This window comes from Kwoniella bestiolae, chromosome 3 (genome assembly GCF_000512585.2).
Source record: "Kwoniella bestiolae CBS 10118 chromosome 3, complete sequence".
Lineage (NCBI taxonomy): Eukaryota > Fungi > Basidiomycota > Tremellomycetes > Tremellales > Cryptococcaceae > Kwoniella > Kwoniella bestiolae.
The window spans coordinates 825954-841247 of record NC_089243.1 but is presented as its reverse complement, the minus strand read 5'-3'; the positions used below and the strand labels follow the sequence as shown (position 1 = coordinate 841247).

At 46.1% G+C, this 15294-nt stretch overlaps 5 protein-coding genes across 5 annotated transcripts; 3 read left to right on the top strand and 2 right to left on the bottom strand.

Moving 5' to 3' along the window:
- Positions 1 to 18: 18 nt before the first annotated feature.
- I302_104994 (uncharacterized protein) lies at positions 19 to 1586 on the top strand (the record flags this gene model as incomplete). The annotated part of the gene is made up of 5 exons (XM_065869974.1): positions 19 to 312; positions 461 to 956; positions 1035 to 1047; positions 1152 to 1382; positions 1478 to 1586. 5 exons carry the CDS (start codon positions 19 to 21, stop codon positions 1584 to 1586), a joined length of 1143 nt encoding a protein of 380 aa, XP_065726046.1.
- Positions 1587 to 2464: 878 nt separating this feature from the next.
- Positions 2465 to 4291, bottom strand: I302_104993 (uncharacterized protein; the record flags this gene model as incomplete). The annotated part of the gene is made up of 11 exons (XM_019195510.1): positions 2465 to 2596; positions 2671 to 2724; positions 2785 to 2870; positions 2938 to 3132; positions 3226 to 3382; positions 3468 to 3541; positions 3625 to 3757; positions 3875 to 3975; positions 4041 to 4054; positions 4139 to 4150; positions 4221 to 4291. 11 exons carry the CDS (start codon positions 4289 to 4291, stop codon positions 2465 to 2467), a joined length of 1029 nt encoding a protein of 342 aa, XP_019042333.1.
- A 932-nt stretch (positions 4292 to 5223) lies between these two features.
- Positions 5224 to 7247, bottom strand: I302_104992 (uncharacterized protein; the record flags this gene model as incomplete). The annotated part of the gene is made up of 8 exons (XM_019195511.1): positions 5224 to 5241; positions 5304 to 5386; positions 5456 to 5527; positions 5594 to 5742; positions 5809 to 6011; positions 6115 to 6211; positions 6272 to 6801; positions 7164 to 7247. 8 exons carry the CDS (start codon positions 7245 to 7247, stop codon positions 5224 to 5226), a joined length of 1236 nt encoding a protein of 411 aa, XP_019042334.1.
- A 925-nt stretch (positions 7248 to 8172) lies between these two features.
- On the top strand, positions 8173 to 9899 carry I302_104991 (uncharacterized protein; the record flags this gene model as incomplete). Its single annotated transcript, XM_019195512.1, has 4 exons — positions 8173 to 8450; positions 8564 to 9025; positions 9175 to 9481; positions 9633 to 9899. 4 exons carry the CDS (start codon positions 8173 to 8175, stop codon positions 9897 to 9899), a joined length of 1314 nt encoding a protein of 437 aa, XP_019042335.1.
- A 1607-nt stretch (positions 9900 to 11506) lies between these two features.
- I302_104990 (uncharacterized protein) lies at positions 11507 to 14867 on the top strand (the record flags this gene model as incomplete). The annotated part of the gene is made up of 6 exons (XM_065869973.1): positions 11507 to 11663; positions 11732 to 11792; positions 11871 to 13404; positions 13502 to 13714; positions 13803 to 14124; positions 14236 to 14867. The coding sequence occupies 6 exons, from the start codon at positions 11507 to 11509 to the stop codon at positions 14865 to 14867; spliced, it is 2919 nt and encodes a 972-aa protein (XP_065726045.1).
- Between the last annotated feature and the right edge of the window lie 427 nt (positions 14868 to 15294).

Genomic DNA, 15294 nt, shown 5'->3' with positions numbered 1-15294 from the left:
CTACCCACATACATTGAAATGACTCCCTCAGCCCCCTCACACATCTTGATAATAGGCGGAGGAATCTGCGGAGTATCCACCGCCTATTTCCTATCTACCCATCCAGCAAGATTGGCAAGTACCAAAATCACCTTATTGGAAGGTACCAAAATTGCCGCTGCTGCTTCTGGGTATTCTGGAGGGTTCTTAGCTAAAGATTGGCATGGAAGTGCGACCTCCGATCTCAGTGCGATGAGCTACGAGCTGCACGAGGAGCTGGCAAAGAAGTTTGGGGGGAAAGAGAATTGGGGGTATAGGACTGTCGATACGCTTGTAAGTGTGATTTAGCATATGTCTGGGAAGGCCTAGAGCAGTAAAAGAGTACATCAAGTATACCTCATCCTTCTTCGACTACGGATATACTCCCTGATATCAATCTACCCATCACCAGTCTAAAGACTATGTACTAACCCACCACCAGTCAATCGAAACAGATGCCACCCGAAAATCCAAGAAATCTTCCCCCCTGCCCTGGCTACCGGAAGGTCTCGTCCACTCCTCTCGATCCCTAGGAGGACATTCCACCACCGCCCAAGTACATCCCCGTCTATTCACCGAATTTTTCACTAAGAAATTCCTAGAACAACCCTCCACATCAGTCAAGATCGGTACAGCGACTTCGCTTTCGCTCAACAACGAGACCAGCTCGCCAAGATCAGTAACGTATACAAACGAGAATGGAGTGAAAGAAGAGATAGAGACTGATGCGGTGGTGATTGCTGCTGGACCTTGGACCGGAAAGTTATCTGAACAATTGTTGGGAAATAAGATAGGAGGTAAATTGGCTGTACAGGGTCATAGGGCTCATTCGATCGTGTTGAAGACGAAGGAACAGCTTTCCGCGACTTGTTTGTTTACTAGTATGACGTTGAAGGATGGTGGAGCGGCTGAACCGGAGGTATATGCTAGGCCTGATGGTGGGTTTGGCTGGTTTCATGTAACAAGATCTTCCAACGTACAATTTAGCTGATGTCTGTGGACTTTTGGTGGAATAGGAACGACATATATGTGAGTGCCGGTCTGACCTGAAACAATATCACCCAAGTATACTTCTGGAATATTACGGTCACTTCTTTGAATGCTCCCATACTGATCTCTTATGACATTGATAGCTGCGGTGCAGGCGACGACGAACCCCTCCCACCAACAGCAGCGAAAGTCTCACCCTCACCATCGGCGATTGCAAAGCTACATAAACAAGCTCAAGCCTTATCAGGCGTGTTCACGCCGGAGCAGAACGTCGAGGTTGTAGCTGAGCAGGCTTGTTATCTACCCATCGCTGATAGGGGGAGACCGTTGGTCGGGAAAGTAAGGGGTGTGGAAGGTGTATGGGTTGGATCGGGGTGAGCATCGAGATTGACATTACATGACGGATGCTCATGCTGGCGGAGTGAAAGTCGACGATCTTACTAATATATCTTTTTTTCCCTAAATATAGCCTATCTTGCTGGGGTATAACCCAAGGTCCAGGGACGGGCAAAGTACTTTCAGAATTGATCTTAGAGGGTAAAGCGAAATCTGCAGATATCTCCAAGCTCGCTCCGTAAGCGATAAAATCAGCGATGGCGATGATATATTGATCTCGTAGTATGATAGACACTTATGGCACCTCTCATGTACTGTATTTATAGATGTTTGTAAGGTAGCTTGTGATATAGGTCTTAGCCATTTGGCCAAATCATCAAAATGGAAATATGAATTATGAATACCATATTATGTCATATTATGTCGTGTCATTTCAGCTACGGGCGTTCGCACACACATATAAGCTACTGTCACACTATATACATACTTGTCAATCATAATTTATGCCCTTGAAGTTGTTGGTTACGAGTTCGTACCATTTCGTTTTGGATTTGTGAGCGTGTCGGCCTGTTGATAGAGGTATCGAACGACCAATTTGAGAAGGATTGGAAAGGACAAGAAAAAAATGAAAGGCAGAAAGGGAAAAAATACAAGGTCAGCATCAAGTATGACATCCACAATATGTCAGTGGTCCGTGCAACGATTTTTCCTTTCCTTTTCTTTTCAAATGGCAATTCTCGTGTGCTTCAGCACCCATCGAAAATAAATATCTCATCAGCCATCAGAATTAGTTGATACGTTAAGCTGAGACTTCCATCCATTCGAAAGCGGCAACAGCTCAAAGATCTTTTACAGATGTAACCTTATTTGCATGTTTTGGGGTATCTATTATGAATGATGAGAGCGAGGTAAGTTGAAAATGACCCTATATGTTCCTCTGCCACGTTTTAATACCTATGTGTTCGTTGATTGATCGAGACGCAAGAAGAGTGATAAGGTATTTCGATGTGTTTTGAAGGTTGTAGTAGAGATGAAGATGAGGATAAGATAGATTATGACCTTTTCCAAGTCAGACATCAGCTTATCCCCTGTGCCAACCTCTGCGTAATTAAGGGTCAACTCACATTTTGTAAACCATCTTTCCCTTGACGGCCTCGGCACCCTCAACTTCATATTCAATCTCGATATCCAGATCTCTGTTGTTCCTCGAGTTGGGCGCGCACGATAGTTGACCTTTAATTACGTCGTTTTCCTGATCGCACAGAGTCAAAGTCAAAGTCAATAGATATCGTTGCTTTGATATTAGACAGTTATTCCAGTACTCACAGAGACGGTCAAAGTTTCGGGTGTGTAGAATACAGTCTGCTTCCAGTGGGTGTACTGCACCGCAATGTCAGCATACGTATTGTTGGTATACAACAAGGTACGGAGACGACTTACCTTGGCTTGAGGTCCGGTGGAGAAGTTTACGGGTTTGTGGCAGCATGAGAAGGAGATGTCGAACCAACCTAGGAAGGCGTGGACGTCTGCACGATACGTTGAATGATATCAGCTATAGTGATTCAACCTCGTAAAAGGCTTGGTACAACCCACAGTCATTTCGGGTAGCTTTAAGCTGGAAGGGAACCTTGAAAGCCAACTCCTCTTTCGTGACAGTCTTGATATCGATATGCCTAATGGCACATGGGTGAGAGACGACCGACTTGAGCTCGACACAGTCTACAAGAGGTTCCTTGAGGGCGATTTCCTTGATGCACGAGTAATCGAAACCGTAGACATCGTCCCAGACTGGATAAGGGGGGATATGATGGGTCAGTTGAAGATCAGTTGAAGATGTAAAGCCAGAGTACAGAGGACGAAAGGCGATATGAATATACTCACAGTTGATCTTTTCCTCCTTGTAATCTTGGTCCTCAATAGCAGCCAAGAAGATAGTAGCTTTATCAGGGAAGAGCAAACCATCTGGAGTCAAGTACTTGTCTCGTGCTAAGAGGACGGTGTCCAACATTGACTCGTAGAGTAAGAAGTATCCCATCCACTATACATTACAATGTAGATATCAGCTTAGATAGCATAGCTCAGACAAGAAATTGCTAAAGATAGCTGAAGAAACGGAAACGTACCTCGGAGATGATGATATCAACAGACTTGACAGGTAATTCGACATCTTCCAATTTACCTTTCAAGAGGACGATTTCTGAAGAATTCAAACAAGACGGCAAGTCAGCCTACACATTCAGCTATGGGGTCTGCAGGTGTTGTGTGAACGAAACGACCTACGATCCTGAGTAAATCCATTCGCCCTGACGATCTTCTCAGCTTGATCAAGGATATTTGACATGTCAATACCGATGACAAGTTTGGCTCCAGCCTTGGAGGCGAACATGGATAAGATACCTGTACCACAGCCGACCTATGACACAGTTATACAATTAGCAGAGTTGCAAAATTTACAACAGAGGGAACATTCCGTTGAAGTCCGTGATATGTTCAAGATCAGAGGAACGTGAAGAAGACGAATCAAACTCACATCAAGGACTGTCTTCCCCTTGAACAGATGGGGGTTCTGCATTATGGCATTTCGATAGGAGAGAGTTCTGACTTGATCCTTGAGCATTTCCTCGTGGATACCTGCCATACACATGCAGCGTTAGCTTCTACTCTGCAGCTTGGACATATGGGGCAAGTGCACATACCGAAATGAGCATAACTGTTGTCATTCAAATGATGGAGACGTCAGCTTCAAGTACGCCGTATGAATATGAGATCATCCAGTGGTCCAGTGAAAGCTCACCTATCAGCATAGCTACGAATGACATGATTGACAGCTGGTCAGTACAACGCCCATCGCAAAGTAAGAAAGAAAGATAACCCACTAATCCCTCGAAGTCATCTCGCCCACAGGGGGTAATCCTTGAGTAGCAGTCTCTTGAGCGGCGGGGGACATCTTGTCTATCTGTCTGGCTTGTGGAGTGGAAGAAGGGAGAGGAGGGTGGGGGATGTACCGTTTGGTTGGTCAGGTAAGGTACTTTTGATATGTTGAGATTGAAGGAAGGAAAGCAATGCAATGCGGAGCAAAGCAGACTAAAGCTAAATCTTTGGTTCTGTGGATGTCAAAAATAATAAATCTCGCTCATTTGACCACGTGCAGGCACGCATTTCAATCTCTAGGTGAAGACGTGGATGTGGCATTTTCACTTGCTATCACTCCATATAGCAAGATACCTCGCAATGTGGGAATTACTATGCATGTCATTCGAAAGGTAGAGAGAGACTCTCTGAATTATTTGAGCTTCCACAGTGAATGAGCGAGGGACGGCGGATGTACACAAGATTTACTATAACGATGACTCTTTCCAATTGCTGCATCAGGATTAGGTCTGTACTGGACTGTAGGATACCGCACTTCTGACCTCGTAATTGTGCATGTACAACGGGAATGACGAACATCTCACCGTGCAGTACCAGACAGTACGAGCGAGGTTAGAGTTGTCACGCCTGCTCATCAACCTCTTTCGAGCTGCTCAGCAGTCAAGCTCACGAAACTGCGACACAGTAGGACAACACTTCCAGTTGCACAGATTTCGACAGTAGAACGTAAATCCATAGACACACCGAATCACAAAACCTCCAAACACGCCTCGACATCAAGTCAAGTCAAATTAAGTCGGTCATCCCTGGCATCAAGCAGAATGGCATAAAAGAAAAGAAAGGGAATAAAAAGCTATAAAGTGATGGGGTATCAACATTCAAAGAGGGGTTATAAGACGAAATCTTTATGGTTTTGATGAATTTTTGTTTGGTCCGTCCGATTCCGCTACATCAAGTATTGCTCCTCTCTGACCGCTCACGAGTTGAGCGAACTTTCCGATCTCAAACTTAGGCCGAGGTGATGTACTATCCGAAGAAACTCAATTAGCCAAAAAACCTTGTATCATGAGTATATCATGTCAACTCACCCATCCACCCAGAGAAGTGATACTTCCATCAGGGTTCATCAGAGCGTTGGCTTGGTTGACACCCTGCATGTCCTTCATGACACCTACACAAATACGTCATGTCAGCATCGACCACATGCAAACATCAAAAATTAATCGAAAGGACCGCTCACCAAATGGAGAGAATCGTTCAATGTAAGATTGTTGTTCGAACCATCCAGCCATTTGAGTGTGGAAGTTCCAAGCTGCAATAACAACAACAAAATCAGTCATGAGCGTTTACAAAGCTTGAGAACTTTGACTTGACTCACTCTCTTGATCGGTACATTGAGCACCCCCATTGAAGTTTTGACAGGCGTACTCGGTGATCCAGATGTTACCGCCAACAGTGTTGTGGTAGTTTTCGACGTATTTCTGGAACACTCCGACATCGACATCGTAGTAGTGGAGAGGGTAGAAACTGAACGCGAAAAAATCCGATTAGATCAATCCTACTCTGCGTGTTACGCTAAAGACAGCAACGTACTCGGCCGAACAATCAGCTTGAGAATGACCAGCGCCAGTACAAGCCTTGAAGAAATCTTGGATCCAGACTAGACCGTCCGGAGCGCTGGTAGGTGCAGCATGACCGAGTCTGATACCTTTAGATCGGAGGGGCAAGAAATCGTTGATCCAGTATTGGACAGCGTCTGAGGCCGAAACGTCACATTGTCCTTTTTGGTTAGGTTCCTGAGGAGCAATAAGACATCAGCACGAGTCAGAGTGCGATCGTTAGATCAAAACATTCCGCTGTCGGGAGCGAGATACGAAATAGACACCAAAGAGTACTCACATTGAAGAACAAGGCGTTTCGGACAGTACTGGGCCAGCTGGGTTGTTGAGCGTACCAATCGCTGACATGTCCAGGACCCCAAAGCATGGGAACGTATCTGAGAGGGTATATCAGCGATGCAATACCGCATGTAACCTAAATTCAGCAGCACACTCACTCAAGACCTTCGGTGTCGGCACTACCCACAGCGAAAGGCGACCAAGTGTAATACCATGAAGCCTTGTTACCGATATAGTTTCCTACATAGTTTGGTTGACCGGGTTGCTCCCAATCACCGTTGGGCCAGGCGATACCCAATTTGGAACCCGAGTTCTTTGATCCACCTGATCCAGCGACGGGAGCGGCGGACACGGGGGCAGCAGAAGAGGTCTCGGCAGGAGCAGCGGCAGAAGAGGATGAAGGGGCAGGCTCGGAGGGAGCAGAGGTAGCTGCATCGACGGCATTGTTGGTTGGGACTTCGGCTGCTGCACTGGAAGCGGAGGTAGCAGATGCAGCGGGAGCAGGGGCAGTGTAAGATTCACCCCTGACTCGACATTTCGATCCGTCCGCTTGACGTCTAATCAAACCCTTCTTGTTGGGGGTGGTGTTTTTCTTGGCGAGGTTGTCGGCGAGCTGTTGTCTTGAGGCGAGGTGTCGGTGGTAGATGTCTTTGGGTGATCGTGCGGCAGGGCCATGAGCTAGGGCGGTCTATAAGGAAGAATCAAAGGATGTCAGGTCAGCGTTTGATGTTTGGTTGTTTGGTTGTAGGTGCCAAGACAGTTGAATGATTGGGTGATTAGGTAAGGGGCTGATTATCATATTATACAGGTCAAGGAATGGGATAATGGCCAAAGGCACATGGGGATTGTCTTGGCACAGCTTTGTTGTTTGTGCCGCATAGTGCTCCGTTGCAACGTGCGGATGACAAGACACGCAGTGGCGATGTAATGGTATGATGAGTCATGGTAGGGGCGTGTAGGATGCATGTCATGGGATGAGGAGGAATGTGATTGCATGTAGCATGAAAAAGGACGAGGAATGAAAAAGGACGAATTCCAAGCGGTACTCACTGGAACCTGTTCTACACCAGTCAAAGCAGCACTGAGCAAAGCCAGAGTGGGAAGTAAGTTGACTAAAGAGAGTATGGCGGTCATCTTGAGATGTTGGTTGTGTTATTCGTTATTCGTTGAGAGAGATAATGTAGTTGATAGTCGTTATCAAAAGGACTGTATAGGTTGGGTCGATTTACTTCTTGTTTAATGTTATTCGTTGTTCGTTGGGCGTGGGGTCGTAGTCGTGCTCGTAAGGAGTAATGAACGTAGAGTAGTAGGAAGGAATGAGGGGATAGCTGAACTGAGTTGAAGATATGTAAGATAGATTGAATCAAGAAGTATAAAAGTGTGAATGTTATATGATGGAGAAAGAGTGGGTTTGAAGTTGAACTGAAAAAAGGACCTGTGCACCTCGACTTTGAAGAACGGGGGGGTCCTAGCGTAAATGATGAGCTAAAATGATTGATTATTGATTGTTCTCGAATTAAGGGGATCCATCAAGGATATATTCAGCGTGTGTCTCGTTTCCTTGTGTTTATGCTTCATGACGTTGCTACAGTTATTCTTCATGAAACACGCATCTCATGCTCTTGTGCTCGTGCTCTGTGCTCTGTGAGGTCAAATGCGTTGCCAAGGTGATGTAAACATTCATTGGGATCAGAGAGGGCGAGGGTACTTTACATAAAACACCTCATTTCTCTTGGCACATGGAGACAACTACAATCAAGGATGAAAAGAAAGTCACGCACGGATCACTCAAAATAAAAGGGTTCATATGTGCATATAGATATGAAACGCGTCGAAATTGCGGATTACTCTAAAAAGGAACAGGGGTTTTACCACTCGTGACGATTTAATCGAGCCTAAATGGGTTTATTACCGAAAGTGGCACATCCCACTCACTCATCTTCGAAGAACGGGGTCTCCGCACTTGATGACTTGTTGACGAAAGGCGTTTACCAAAGTTACACACCTCACGATACGAGAATTGAAGTAGATAGTGTACAGTGGATCATATGGCATCATCATGTCCACTAAACTCACCAAGCAGACTTCTGCCTCGCAGCGGCGGAACGTTATCACTCACATAATATGTATCACTTTATCCGCAATCATCCAGCTTGGTTTACTTCTCTACGCTCAGCATGTCGATTCCCATCCTGAACGATATGGCGGGTTGAAATATACCGATGTAGATTGGAGGGTCATAAGCGATGGGACGAGGTTGATTTTCGATCCTGACGAGGACGTGGAGAAAATAGCTAAGGGGTGGTTGGTGAGGACACTAGGGCTCAAGATAGGAGAGTGAGTCAGGTATACTGAACACCCCAATATCATCCCCTTTGGAAATCTATACTGCATATATCGTATCAAGCCTGGGAGTAGTACTGATCATCGTATCATCCGCATATTGATAGTCCCTACGAACGCTCAACATTCCGCTACACCCCCCTCCTCCCCCTCCTCATCTCCCCAACCCTCGTTCATCCCCTACTAGGCAAATCAATCTTAGTCATCGCATCACTGCTCACCTCCAACCTACTCCTATCTCTCTCAGGCAAGGCAACATGGCTAGTCCACTCTATATGGACGCTCAACCCTCTCATCCTCAACATCAATACCAGAGGATCACCCGAATCCATCATCTGCTTGCTCGTCGTTCTGACTCTGTACCATCTCAAGCGGGGGAATCTGAAGCAGGCAGCGGTGTGGTTGGGTATCTCGGCTAGCTGGAAGATATATCCTGTGATTTACGTGCCTGCCATTTGGAGTTATCTGGCTATGACTAGGGGGTACGGTTGGTTCGGGAAGAGGATTTGGATCTTTGGGGGTGTGGTAGGTGGGACGATGGTTGTGATTAATGGGTTGTTATGGTCCATGTGAGTTGTTGTTCTCTCTGTGTGTTCTCATATCTTGCTCGGTCCGGTCAAAACACATCACATCGGACTGGAGAGTACTCGTAATATCCTCCCGTGTCGATGGTTTGAGGATAGGCCTTTGTGCTGATTTGGCACCTCACAACATATAGCTGGGGCCGCCCATTCATCCACCATACATACCTATACCACCTCACCCGTCTAGACCACCGACACAACTTTTCGCCATACTTCTACCCCATCTACCTGTCCTTTTTCCCCTCTCCCGCTGCTCAGTCACCATCAACAGCCATATTCGGATTGATGCAGAGAACCTTGAGACACCCCTTGACCTCGTTCTTACCGCAGAATACATTGGTGCTACTCTGTGGATTCGCATTACATCCTACTTCCTTGGAATTTACGATGTTTGTTCAGACGACGGTGTTTGTGGTCTTTAATAAAGTGTGTACATCGCAGGTGAGTGTCGCTCTTTCTCATTTCAAGATTTTTATCGTCAGTGAAACGCATACCCCGATGAATGCGTTTTTGGTATCGTCAAGTCAACACTCTGAATGGTAAAAAGAATCATCATCCAACCGCATCATGCTGACCAGTTTATGCGATATAGTACTTCATGTGGTTCATCCCCTTCCTACCACTGATCATCCCCCAACTCCACCTATCCCGAACCAAAACCATCACCATTATAACCCTGTGGATAGCTGGTCAAGCAGCCTGGCTGGGGATGGCATACCAATTAGAACTGTTGGCTAGGCAGGTTTACCTACCGGTATGGATGGCAGGATTGGGTTTGTTCGGGATTAGTATTTGGGTGGTTGGTGAGATCTTGGATGGGTATCACACTAGTGGTGAGAGTAAGAGTAAGAGTGAATAACCGGTAGTACCGTACCATAGTTCTGAGATTTCACTCCACGACCAATTTAGTCTGGTAGATCCCCAAAATCAACTGTGGTGCAGATCTGCACTAAATGTTGTCGATGCCAAGGTATCCTTGACCACATACTGCCCCACATACTGCATGAGCCCTGTAGCTGGACCATAGCAACGGAACCTTTTGGTATTTGCACTTCATTTCGCAAATGCCGCTGGGTTGGGTATTCTGATATTCTGATCAAATGACCATGCACGCAGTACGTTCCGTAATAGTCCATAACCCAAGAACCGAAGAGGCAAGAGGTCATGTCATCTTGCATCATTGCTTTGAACCCCATCCGGCTCCATGGATACTCCAGCAAAGGATAATGCATAGCTTAGTATTAGCACATGGCTATGCTATACCTAAACAAGTAACACCATGATATTTGTAGGTCCATGTCATGTGCGTATGAGAGGTAAAGGAGTAATCCCGGGCCGATTCGTGTTCCTTTTCCTTTTCCTTTTCCCCGATCGACCGGCCGATATTTGTTTATAGGAAGGTTATGCGGGGCAAGAGCTAAAGGCGGCAATGGTTTATGGTATATGGTGATTGGGTGAAATGGTATAACCGTGTTACCCGTTGACACCATACATAGGGATATTGGATTCGCGTTGAACATGACTGGGAATCAAATTTACCTCGACGGAGAAACCTAATTGATCGTAACATACAACAATTGCACGTTCTGTTCTGTTTATACTGCACATTATCATCATCAACCATTCCAGTGATCAGTTTAGATACTAGAGAAAGAGGAAGCAAGGAGAACAGAGAAAGAGACAGGCATTGATACATGCTTTAAAACCAAACTACAACACCGCAACACGCCGGAATCACGCATTTGCCATCCACTTCTCTTTCCTACAGTGATCATCAAAACACCATCACAGCGCACCATCCCTCGACCCCACTCTGAACCCATCCTTTACACCACAATAACCCCAAACAACACCCCACGGGATCATACACTAGTACAATAGGAGATACTCCTTTGGATCCCATCAGCAACACCGATTCCAGACTTTACACTCACACTCGAACCCACCGCACACTGTCGCCATCCCCCTCTCAAGCTACTTCCTTCAGTTTCATCCTCTCTCTGTCTTCCCTACCTCTCAACAAATACGAATACGAATACGAATTGAATCGATATATTCCCTTATAATACAAAAGACACCTTCTCTCTCTCTTTCCTCATTCACTCTCGCCTCCCACCTTTTCGAAGTAATAGAACCCCATCAAAGGTGTGAAGAGCAATAAAAATTCATTTGATCGGAATATCCTTATATCAAGTTCAGTCTAAAGAGGGACTGCCGCAGGTATCCATCATCCATCATCTAGATTGTTCTTCCCCCACTCTCTTTCTTCTCCTTCTTACCTGTTATCTATCCGGTTTAGTCTGATTACAATGATGTTCTATTATCATCATTTGTAGTCTTGTCTCTTACTGTACTGTAACAAGGTAACAAATATCACAACCCATCAATCTTCATTCATTAACACACACCCCTCCCCCCTTCACTATTCGATAACATAACTGGTGGAGTCTGTCAAATAATCACAAAATGGACGCGCCATTACCTTCCCCCTCTGGAACTTCCATCCGATCCACCAAACCTTCCATACCCCTCTTATCGCTCGCTCCTCCCGCTTTGGCACTTGGAGATGAGTTGGCAGTCGGTGAACCGGGGGATGATAATAATGCTGGGGAGATTTGGAATGGTATGTGTTTTTTTCATTATGAGCAATACAGAAAGTGGCGAGCTGACTTGAATTCCACACATCGCTAGTTATCACGAGAGCAGCTGACTTGGTCAAGGATGGCGAACGATTAGAGAACCTCGCTTGGAGGTGAGCCTTTCTGTTCTTTCTCTCTACCGTCACATGTCTGAGACCGAATCAGCAGCTGACGTGTGTCAATTCGCACAGACACTGGGGACAACCAAGGCGGAGTGCCAACATCCAAGAATCCACAAGGAGACTATCAATGTCATCTCAAGCTACCACCGCGTCATCAGTTTCCGCATCCATACATACACCCATTGAATCCCATCCCATCCCTTTCCTGCATCGTACGAAAAGTGCCGAGAAATTATCATTCGGAGGAGCCTTAAAGCTGTTGTTGGAGAAAGACGAGAACAACTTCAAAGATTGGATCGAAGATGCCAAGAAACACCTACCGCCTCCTCCTCTACCTACGATATCTGTCCCTGATACTCCCATCGCGAACGTCGAGATTAGATTGGTAGAACCTACACCTGTTCCAAGTAGGGTGGGTAGTCTGGGTGGATCAATGTCTACCTCTGGATTATTGAGTGGTACACACGCTATTCCCCCTGCCTTGAAAGAGGATGTGATAGGTGAAGAGAAAGCTGCATCACCAGAGAAAGAGAAGGAACATCAGAAATATGTCAGGATAGCTTCCACACCTATCGGTACGCCCTCTCGAAGAAATTCAAAGACGAACAGCCCGAAGAAGAAAAACAGCAAATTCTTTGTTCAGTCTTCTCCTGGTAAAGGTAGTGGATCAGATTCCTCACATCCTTCACATACTTCTCCCGTCGCTCCGACCACTCTTGGTAGAAACAACAATAGCAATAATGGCGCAGGACCAAGTGTACCCTCGACATTATCAGCCAATCCTCAACATGGTCGAAGAAGGAGCTCAGGCGACTCGTCATCTTCCAAAGGCAAATTACCGGAACTGAACAACAACAATACTCATCCTCACGGACATGGCCATGGACATGGACACGGACATCAGAAACGACACGTATCGTTATCCACCATGAGGGGGAAATACCATGCAGAGAAGAGACGGATGGCGGAGCAGCATTCCGCTATGAACGCTGCTGCTGAGAATGAGAATAAGGATAACGAGGAGAGCGGATGGGAAGATGAAGAAGAGGATTTGGGCGAGGATGACGAGGATGAGAATTGGAGTGATGAGGAGGATTCGCCAAAGGTTGATGATAAGGCGAAGACGGATACAGAAACCCAACATCAGCATCAGCATCAGGACAATACCCAATTGTCCGAAAAGGAGAAGGAGAAAGAACATAAAGTCCAGAAACCACCATTGAACCGAAGGAGATCATCATCGAAATCTAGACCTAAGATCGGTAGGACAGTATCAGATGACCATCCTCATCATCATCACCAAAACCATCCAGCGAACGATCTCTTGACCCTCTTAACCTCGACTTCCACCAATAGAAGGTCATCTACTGGACAAACCCAAGGAAAAGACAGAGACGCGCCTCCTCCTCCTGCGCCTACGCCCCTTACCAAGATGTCAAAGAAGGAACGACAGAAAGCTGCCGCCGAGCGAGCGAAGATTGAAGCTCAGCTGGAAGCTCAGAGGCAGAGAGAGATGTTTGCGAAGCAGCAGATATTCGGTGGTAGAGCGAATCAGGGATTGTTGGCTTCTGCGTTACAAAGGGGGGCGAGTATGGTCAACCTTGTAAGTTATGCTTTACCCACATCTCATTATATCCCTGTAGGCTGGAAATTAGCGGAGATATTTACTTTGGCTCACTTGTATTTTCGTCTATCAATAGCAAACCGCTGCCGACGCCCACTCCATTCGACCCTCACCCACTCATTGCCAATTACCTTCCCTGGCATCCTCGCCTGCACCTGGACCTGCATTGTTGAGAAGTAAATCGGTGGTTGCTATGCCTGTGCAAACTGGAGTTAGCGTTACTATACCTCCTCATGCTTTGGATGCTGCTAGGGACAAGGAAAAGAAGACTCAGAAGAGTAGTCAAGAAGTGAGCGCGCCTTGTCTCCTCTGCTTCTTCTTTCCACATTTTATCACGAATGGTGGCAGTTTACTGATATATGCGCTTGGGCAAACAGAAAGCAAAAGCAGCTGTGGAACTAGAATCCTCCGACGATGAAGAGACAGACGCAGATGCCCATTACCTCAACACCACTCAGACGAAACAGAAACTTGCTGCTCTCGCTGCTAAACGAGATGCCAAATCGCAGACCCAACAGGCCCAGGGTCAACCTCCCGTATCAAGTATAAGTCCAACTGCTCAATCGCAACCTCAACAATCGACTCAGGCTCTACCTGCCGGACCTAGGGTTAATGAGTACGGCTATGTCCAGCCTATGACGCCCACCACGAGGAGAAGGAATATTATCATGGCTGAGATGAGTGAATCTCTGAGAAGGAGTGAGTTGGCCACTGAGTCTTATCGTATTCGCCCAACTCATTTGTCAAGAGTTCCGCTACTCGGTATAATGTATAATGGGGATCTCATCTGACTTTTAATCTTGTTAATAGATGTCGTACTGGAACGAGAGAAATCATCAGGTGGTGGACCCCGAGCATTAGGCTTGGTCAGACCACCTCCATCAACGCACACGTCCTCCAAATTATCAACGCATCGATCAGCAGTGAATCTCACTCAATATTCCCGAAGTGGCGGTGGAGAAACGATGGAACGAACTTCCTCGCATCCCGCTAGAGCAAGTCCCAATACCTCTCAACCCTCCTCACATACCGGTGCGATCACTACTCTCCCTCCTCCGCCCTCTGCTCCACAGGGTTCGATGCCTCCCCCTCCACCACCAATGCTGGACGGCACCAGACGAAGAACTACACCTAATATCCTCGGTGGAGGCTTCCTCAGACCATTGACTAGAGCCACTATCGCGCAACCCCTACCTCAATCACCAATCCAGAACCAACCGCTTCCCCAGGTCCACGGCCAAGGAATAAGTAGAAATTCAAGTACGACGAATTTGAATCTGATAGATTCCGAACGAAGTGAATCGCCCTCTAATATGGAAGCTCCAGCGATGATGCGCAGATCGACCGAGGGAGATGGATTGCATAAGGAACGGGAGAGACGGAGGGAGTTGGCTAGGAGGAGGGATACCACGGATACGAGTTATAGGTTGCATGGGTGGTAGGGATTGGAAGTGGGCTTAAAGTTGGTGAGGTGATGGGAACAAAGCGGTTGTGGTTTTGGTATGGATATTACTATATAATAATTCCAAAAAATCATCATTTTCATTCATGCTTTTCGTTTTTGGTATTTGGTATTTGGTATTTGGTATCTGTTGTACTATGTACTTTGATTTTTATCTTGTGCATGTCTTTTTGGTTAACAATGATATTCTATTCCTTTTTTATTATATTTGGTCTTTGTTGTAATTAATTTAATTATTTTAATACCAATTCATTCTACAATAAGATGCAATGCATGGTTCACTGATGGTTTTATCGGTTCTGTCACGCATTATGTGATGCAGGATCATGATTTATACATATAAAAGTGAACATACCAGTCCCGTCGATTGGATATGGATAATGTAGAGAAGAGTTTTTCTATTCTAC